We start from the raw sequence: 8,926 nt of genomic DNA on the forward strand, positions 1-8,926 counted from the left end.
TATTACTGTTTTAAAACTTTTTGGTGATTGATTTATGCCGTACCTGTGTTCACAAGCTCCAGCCTGAACAGACTGCTTTAGTCTGTTGGTCATTGTTGTAATGGCTGAGTGACTGACAAAACATTAGTGAAAAGTCTTGAGAGAGACGAATACATTTATATTCCCCTCTACAGATGAAAGTTATGATGCAGGTCAGTACAAGATTCCTCATAGTTTATAGAAGAGTATACGCAAAGCTCAGCTCTTGCTGAGTAGTGGAGGCACATGCTGAGACTGTCTGTAAGTCTAGTAATGTCGTTTTCAGTTAAGCCTGCACAGCCTGTGGCACTTCCGGAGAATGATCTGGCTAGTGTCATGCAGAAAACTTGTAGCAGGTAAGGGAACGGCATCCCGCTAACTAAAAAATGCTTAGTGGCCTTGCTTTCCAAGAATCACCACCTCCCAGCTCAAGATGGGTCCAGCTCGGTGAGCAGGGAGCCAAACAAAGGTAGCAGCAGAGCTGCATGGATGAACAAGGAACCCTTGGCAAAACTGCAGTGTGAAAAGGGAATGTACAAGAGCTGGAAGTGAGGACAGATGACTGGAGAGGAGTGTAGAGGGATGGGGATAGCAAAGCTAAAGCTCACCTGGGGTTTAATCTGGTGAAGGATTTGTAGAAACACTTCTTGTTCTCCTTCAGATGTAACAGCAGGAAGATTAGTGTGAAAAATGGGGGCCTGATACTGAATGGAGCAGGGAACCTGCAGACATAGAAGCGCCTGCAGTACTTAGAGGCTTCTGCTGATAAGATGAGCCATCAGGAATCACAGGTTCCTGATATCAGTGGGAAAGTCTGGAGCAAGAAAGACCAGATTAGAGAACACTTAAACAAAATGGGAATACCTGAGTCCATGGGATCTAATCAGATGCCTTCCTGAGTGCAGAGGCAACTGGCGGGTCTCACTGTTTGGCCGCTCTCGGTTATCTTTGAAAGGTCATGGTGGTCTGGGGGCACGCCTGAGGACTGGAGTGTCACGTTAACAGGAATGTAGTTTCAGTATTTGTCTGTCAGAGTCCCAGGACTGATCCGTTTGTCGTCTTCCTGGCGAAAGACTTTCTCTCAGAGTTTCGGCAAAGGACTCGTACTGATCATATTCACAAAAATCAACATTAGTTACTTTGAGAGCAGCAGAACCGATTCGAGATTGCCATTGATAAATTCAATGGCACTACTAATTAAGGTTAATATTGCTAGCAGAAATTTTAATGACAACAACCCGGGGGTAACATTCACCAGAGGGTGAAAGGTTTGACGCTACCCAGAGAGGCGTCCCTGCTCGGGGTGGAAGAAGAGAATGCTGCCTGTTGACTGGTCCATCAGGTGTTCAATTTCTTTTCTCCCAATTTAACAATAATTTTCTCCATCTTTTTATCCCCAAAATTATGAGGTTTTTCCCCCTCCAGGTGATGTGTAGTATGATTTGGTTGGAGAGATGAGTGCTATAGTCATACGTATTTAGCATGATCTCTGTAATCTTCATTAGCAGATGCAGAGGTGACAACTTTAACATGCATTTTGTAAGTAATGAGGCAAATATTAGTCTGCATATATGGTAGCCTTTTCTAAGAAACAAAGAACTGCACTGACTCCTGTTATCTTCTTGTCTCTGCTGACCAAAAGCGGGGCTGTCCTGCCTGCACAGGACCTCCTCCTCAGCTGCATGCTGTGATAGCCAGGCGAGCCTCCACACCCCTGGATTGCACTAGAGATAGCAAGGCCAGTCTTAGGGGGTTTTTGAGCACAGAGGCCTCTCCTCATTATCCAGGCTTCACATGGAGGAATATGGCAGATCTTATTGCAGGATAGCTTCTGTTAGGTTTCTGTGTTTGCTTACGTTAGTTCCCTGTGTTTACTTGGTTTTCATTGTGATGATGACTTTTCTGTGAATATTTCTCAGAGTGGGTGTTTTTTACAAACAAATAGAGTTAGTCATTTTGATTTAAGATAGCTGTACTAGACACATGCTTTCTGTATTTAATTTCATCAAACAACCTCCTGTTGAGTTTAATGGTTACATTTTCTCAAAGTTTTTATAAGAAGTTTACCTACTTAATTATTCTTTTTTAAACTCCTAATTAGAATCATAGAACAGTTTCAGTTGGAAGAGACCTTCAAGATCATCGAGTCCAACCTTTGCCCTAGCCCTGTCAACACCACTAAACCATGTCCCTTGGCATAACAATTACTACGCTGCTATAGGCTGAGCACGTGTGTAACACTAGTTTAAAAGAAGCACAGAGGGGAAGGTGTGCATATTGGGCAGATATGGTGCAGGAAATTACACTAAGTAGTGACAAATTAATTGCATTAATTTTATAGGAACTGTCCCTTTAAATATTTGACTTTATTGTAAATTTGGCAGTCACTAATGTTAAATTTTATGTGCAAAACTTGAAACTGATCTGCAGAATGATCTCTGTATGATATAGAGATCTTCTGAGTTTGTAATGCTTACTTGTCAGATAACTATTTTTCTTTACATGTTGCACCTAATAATTAGTATTACTGATATGTTTTCGAACTTTGTACTTTCTTATGTTACTGTTGCTGTATTTCTCTTGATGTCTTTCTTTTAAAATATGCACCGAAAGTAATTACCAGAATTTTGTAGGTTTTTAACTCAAGATCATTCAGCTGTGAGAGATGGAAAAATTAACTTGCTATTGGTTTTGTTTCTATGCCCACTTCTGGATTCGGATACATCAACTGGCGATAGTTCATGTTGCCATGAAGTGGCACAACCTATATAAGTGTAATCATGAATTCAGCAGATTTTACAGTTGTTATCGTCTATATAAAGCATATTGACTATATACCTTTTATCTTCATATCTAATTAAAATTATTTGAAAGGCTGACACCATTTTTAAATGAACATTACTTGTTACTATGAGAAATGCAAATGCGTTGAGTTGACATTCACAATAGATGTCTTTTTTTGTCAAGAAGAGCCTTGAATCTTGTATATATAAATCTATTTATATGGCAAATCATACTGTGTTTTTACAGGCTATGAGAAGACAGATGATGTTTCAGAGAAAACTTCTCTAGCTGATCAAGAGGAACTGAGAACTATATTCATCAATCAGCCCCAGCTAACCAAATTCTGCAATAATCATGTCAGGTATTAACCAGTGTTTTTGTCAATACATACAGAATTTCAAAACGTATGTGGCATAGCAAAAATGAGGGAAAGACTCTGTTTATTTCACTAATGCTATTTCCTCTGACTGCTAGTTAGTTTCAGACTCTGGAGGGGGAAGCAGACCAAGGAGAGCAGCAGAGCTGTTGTGTCTATAAGTCTGATCTGAATTTTTAAGAATGGGATGAGAAAGGTCTGGATGAGAAAAGGGTTGCTTTTACAGCTGCACCATCAGCATATCCCTGGAGTATGGATTTGTTCTTCAGCTTTCAGTTCAGCTGAAGTTCAGTTTATCTTTAATCTTTCAACTTACTTCTGGTAACTGGATGGTAGTGTAGACATACTTCTCTTGAGCATGGAATTGGTTATGTTTTGGAAATTTTGTCTGTTCAGGCAACCAGCTACAAAGATGCTGTGGCTGCTTATGAAACTGGTTTTGAATTTTGAGTTCGGACTTTAAGACTCGTACTGATACTTTGCAGTACGATTTTTTGGTTAGTTTTTATTGAATTTTAAGTAATACACTGAATACTCATAAATAATGTATGTTTAGATATGAAAACATCCTCCGTTCTGTTGTTAAATTTCAAAGTAAATGAACAGCGAAGATATCCCTGTCCCAAGCACGTGGGTTTTTCTGAAGGTGCCTTTGGTATATGCAGAAATTTTATAAATATTGAGAATAACGTGATGGTTTTTTTCCGTGGGCTTGATGGGGTTTGTCATGGACTTGAAGTACTTTATGATGCTTTTCATTTGAACATGCGGCTTGCCTTTTCTGTCTTTCCCTTTGTTTCTTGACAGGCTATATTCGTTCCACCTTTAAATTGACTGGTTTGTGCAAAGTTAAATTAAATATTACTAACTTTAAAAGGAGTTAAAATATTCTTCCAAATCTTTGGCTTCTAAGTTTTTTGCATGATTATTTTCACTGTTGCTGTTTTAGGACTTTAGATGGTATCAGTCTGTTCTTAAATGTGAGACTAACAAAGAGCAGAGAGTTCAAACACTTCATGATGATGGCTTAGCAGAGATCATTACACAAGGATAAGCTGTACTCTGTTCTTCCAGCCTAGCAAAGCTACACTTAATATCCAATATTTGTCAAGTTTTTTATCTTTTAATGGAATTCTATAATTTTTAATCTTCTCTTAAATTTAAATTCATTTGGTCTTGTTGGGTTTTATTGCACTGAATTGTGAAAACTCATATGCAGCACAGAAGTTCTGCAGCTTCTCAGTCCGGATTTAGCACCCTTCTTGTTATGCTTTTTATCCCTCTTTCCTCAAGAATATGGTCTGAAATGGAGCCGTTGTGCAGCGTTACCCTCCCAGAGCACACCATGGCTTGCAGGGTGGGACAGCTGCCCTACCCGCTCCCTCAGCAGTGCTGCCATCACCTGACTGCTACCTTATCTGTATTTTTTCCTCTCCCTATTGCCTGTAACTGAGTGGCAGCAGTGCTTGATTGCTTCCCACAGAGGGAACTTCTTGCCTCAACAAGTGGAGACAGTCTCCCACCAGTGTCAGGCACTTCCCGCGGTTAGCCAGTTCATGGACACCGGCAGGATTGGCTCTATAGAAGTCCTTCAATATCTCTTTTAGCCAAAGCAAGTCTGTTTGCTAGCACAGAAATCGCAGAAGGTTCAGTTTTATTTGAAAGCTTATATAACTGAGAGGGAAGGAATACATCTGAAGAATTTTTCGTACTGTAATACGTGTGTTTTTGTCTCTTTCTCTCAGCACTGCAAAGTACAACATAATCACATTCCTGCCAAGATTCCTTTATTCCCAGTTCAGAAGAGCTGCTAATGCATTTTTTCTTTTTATTGCATTACTTCAGGTAAGAGCAACAGTAAAATACCTGAAAAATGTTTGACACTTATTGAGAGAGTGTTTATACTGTAGACAGTGTTTTGCAGAGATAGTGAGGTTGATGACTCTTCTTTTTGAGCATGTTTGCCTCACAGAGTAGCAAAATTGTATGAATGTACCTTTAATAAATGTTTGGTTTTGTGATGTTTCTCTATTCCTTGGAGATAACACAATACATACATGTTTTTCTGTAAAACAGGTTAAGAATAGCTGAAGTACTGTCAGGTGGAATAGACCATTGTGGCAGGAAAAACTCATTTTTAAGTATCTGGCATAGACAGAAAAATGTTACCTGTGGCTGGCATTTTATGAACTTTATGAACATTAATCCTGTAGTTTGTTTTGAGGGGTAGAGTTGCAGCTGAGAAGTGATTGTTTATTCCTGGAGTGTAGCTGATAAGGATTGAAGATGAAAAAAAACCAGCAGGGGAGTTCAGTACTACAGTAGCCGTTTTGTATGTCTGAGCTAGTTAACCATGCTGGTTAGGAAAAAAACATATAGCATTTTCTATACCACCACTGTAGCTTCATTCAGTGTGTTTGTAAAGGGTTATACCTGACCCAGCCTACTGAGACTTTTGTGAAGAAGTACATAACACTTTGCAGATATATCAGAATATTTTAGTTTTGCTGGAGCTCAAGTTGATAAAGCAGGTGGCAGTTTTTTGTGTATGGTTCTATGAATGCAATAGCCTATGATGGTGGGCAGGTGCAGTGATAATTACCATTGGCTAGTTCTGTATTCTTTATCACATTTGCCTGAAAACATACTGTCTGTTGTAGAGAGCATTGTGTTAAAAAATTGACATACCAAACTAAAATTACTAAAATAATGGCACATATATTAGCATGTGTACTTTTTCCTCCCTCACTTCAGATGTTTCAGAAAGTGAATGTTGATTCCTCTGTACTTACTCAGGTTTCTCTGCTTCCACTATAAGTGCTTGGAGCAGTTTCTTAGGATGTATCTGCACAGGTAGCTTTTATACAGTGTTCTAGGGGTAAAAGATCTGAAGTTCTAAGTTTCATTAGATTGTCTGCCTGCAAACCTGCAGCTTTTAAAGAAACAGGTTTTTGGTCCCTTCTGGTGTCTCGGGCTAATCCAGTGGTCCACCAGCATTTCCTGTGTTGCCACTGTGTGCCAAGCTAGAGACGCAGAGTGTGAGGTTTCAGAAGCTGTTTGAGGCTTGGCAAAGCTGGGTGAGAGGCTAGCAGGTAGGTGTTTGGGGTGTTAGGAAGTGAAATGTTAAGACTTAAAAGTCCACCGTCTCTTGTCAGGCTGTCAGTGAGACCGCAGTGGCGGGAAAAGGAAGTATGTGGTAATGGAACCAGGGTACAGCCTAGTGCCTCTTTTGCTTTCATATTTTGCCTGCAAAATAATATGTAATTGGAATGGGGGAGCTTGAGCATACATGCAGGGAGGAATAGCTGGAGAAGCAATACATCCCTTTCTCTTGTAGCCAACACATAGGCACTTGCCCAACAGTAACTTTCATCCTATTTTATGTGTAGTTGCTTGAAAAACACGGTCCTGAGTAACCTGGGAAATGGCTCTGTATTTATCTTACTCCAAGAAACATGCCATGCATACAAATAATATCCAGTTTTCTTTCAGATGCACAATGCGATGGTAGCAAAAATAAATTCATAAATAAAATCAGCTGGTTTTCAAAGTGTTTCATAATAAATTGAGGGTGTTGGCCCATCACATTGAGGCACCACTTACCAGTGTACTGTTTTCTTGCAAAGATTTCATTGTAGTCATATGTGCTGCATTGCCTTTTCTAAGTCTATTCAGGCAGCAATCCTCTCACCTATCAGTGTTGCCATTAACAACTCTAGTCAATATAACGATAATTATGGATTATACATCCATGTATATCACATAAGTAGCTGCATCTCCTCAGCATTTACTTTACATGCAGGTTTGCTTGCATCCTCTGTGCCCAAACCTGCTTAGCAAAACTTGGGATCTTAAAAACAGTCTGGCAGAAAGCAGTATTTGAAATTTATTAATCAAAAACTAGTATGATAAAAATATCTCTTAGAGATTAAAACTCTAACGTGGTAAAAGTGCCTTGGAATTGTGTCCACTCCAAGAAAAATCTAAGCTGAAAAAATTAATTGTATTTTATATGTATTTTAGTTTGATTTGAAACATAGAAGGGGAAGGTAAGTATTCTCCAGGCTGTAAAACCTCTGAAAGTAACTCCACTGAATGATATGCTATTTAAAATGCAAATGTTGTTTTATTGTATCAGCTTCTTTTGAATTGAAAACCATAACACTCTCAGAAATAATCAGCACCATGTCTAAAGAGTGAATGCAGTTGCCTGGTATTTATTAGCACAGAAAGTACTACTTCTTTTATTAAAAATATTTTGACAAGCAATGTAAATAATTTTTTTTTCTTTTTTCCTAGCAAATACCAGATGTATCACCAACAGGCCGTTACACAACACTGGTCCCTCTCTTATTTATTTTAGCTGTAGCTGCAGTGAAGGAGATAATAGAGGATATTGTAAGTACTTAGTAGTACTTTTTTGTAAATAGTTTTCAAATTTTTCAAAAGTTTTAATATAAAAATATTGTTGAATAATTCTGTGTTGAACCATCCTTGCCTTATGGATGCTTTTGAAAGTTTCTATAACTAGCTTCTTTGAATGATGAAATCTTTAGAATGTGGTGTTATGATTTGACAGGTTGTTTACTGTATATAGAAGTGACAATAGCATGGTAAAACAGCAATGTTATGTTTGTTTATATAGGTTTTTTTTTCCTAGTCAAATGCTTCTCATTAATGAAGTACAGGCATGTTTTTAAAGGGTGAATTTGAACAAAAGACTACACAGCACCCAGTCCAGTCCAGAATATTCCCAGTTTTCTCAGACGTGGGCTCTGCTAAAAAAGGTTTGGAAGCTATTGAGTTCATCTCGGGTGGAATCTATTTTAAAACCAAATAACCTGTAAATATTTATTTGGGTAGAAAAATATTGTTTTTCTTCCCACAAGAGCTGAGTCCTTTACTCTCACTAATTACACTTGTGAGCTGGATTTCAAGTTCAAGATTTTCAAGTTCCAACCATGAATGACATACTAGACTAACACTTGATAGAAAAATTGTAAGAACTTCTGGCTTTATTCCAGTCCATGAAGAAGATAGGATTAAAAAAAATCTTCACAGGAATCTTATTATTTTTACACTTTTATTTGAGATGCCTTTAAAAAAATCAGATAAGCCCTCAAGAACTCAAGAGTTGAGGAATGAGGAGGCTACATAGTCTCAAGTATCTTAATTTCTTCTCCATACCTGAAACTGGATAGATTTTTGTTTTAGGACTAAAGTCCTGGACCTTTCTAGAAAGTGTCTTTTAACTTGTTACTGGAGTTACAATGCGATACTTTTAGTATGAGTACAGGTTGCTAATGGGCCACTTTTAAAATGGATTTTCCCCATTGCCAAATCCAGGTGCATGCATCTGATGAATCTATTTCTGAAGTCACGTGCATAAAATCCTTGGCTTCACTGTTGTGATTTTGCGTGGATTTGTAGACAGCAAAGGAGGGAATAGGCTTTCTTTCAAATTTTTCTATTTCTCTAGACCAGTGCAAGTTACTGTTTAGTCTTTCATGTCTTGGTGCTAAGTATGATCTGCTGATGCCTGATGGCAAGGAACAGCCACGGAACTCCTGTCATTTTTAGGTGGGCGCCCCCACGCATGTGAAACCTTCTTTGGTGCTCTCCAGTCAGCATTTGTGGTAGTGGTTCTTTGGCTTTCTTCTTGCATTGAATGAAAACTTACAAGAGGTGGGACGTTGTCATGACTTGGAAGTGTCCATGCTGATTTCTTCTGTTTTGTGGGTAGGGAAA

The 8,926-nt window shown here is 38.6% G+C and overlaps 1 protein-coding gene across 1 annotated transcript in view; it reads left to right on the plus strand.

Annotated features, from left to right (window-relative positions):
* Positions 1–337: 337 nt before the first annotated feature.
* Positions 338–8,926, plus strand: part of LOC104270303 (probable phospholipid-transporting ATPase IA) — a 15,428-nt gene continuing 6,839 nt past the window's right edge. The window contains exons 1-4 of the mRNA XM_009864622.1: positions 338–374; positions 3,049–3,163; positions 4,924–5,023; positions 7,478–7,576. Coding sequence (XP_009862924.1) covers positions 338–374; positions 3,049–3,163; positions 4,924–5,023; positions 7,478–7,576 — 351 coding nt within the window. The remainder of the gene's footprint in view (positions 375–3,048; positions 3,164–4,923; positions 5,024–7,477; positions 7,577–8,926) is intronic.

Source organism: Apaloderma vittatum, unplaced genomic scaffold (genome assembly GCF_000703405.1).
Source record: "Apaloderma vittatum isolate BGI_N311 unplaced genomic scaffold, ASM70340v1 scaffold22842, whole genome shotgun sequence".
NCBI lineage: Eukaryota > Metazoa > Chordata > Aves > Trogoniformes > Trogonidae > Apaloderma > Apaloderma vittatum.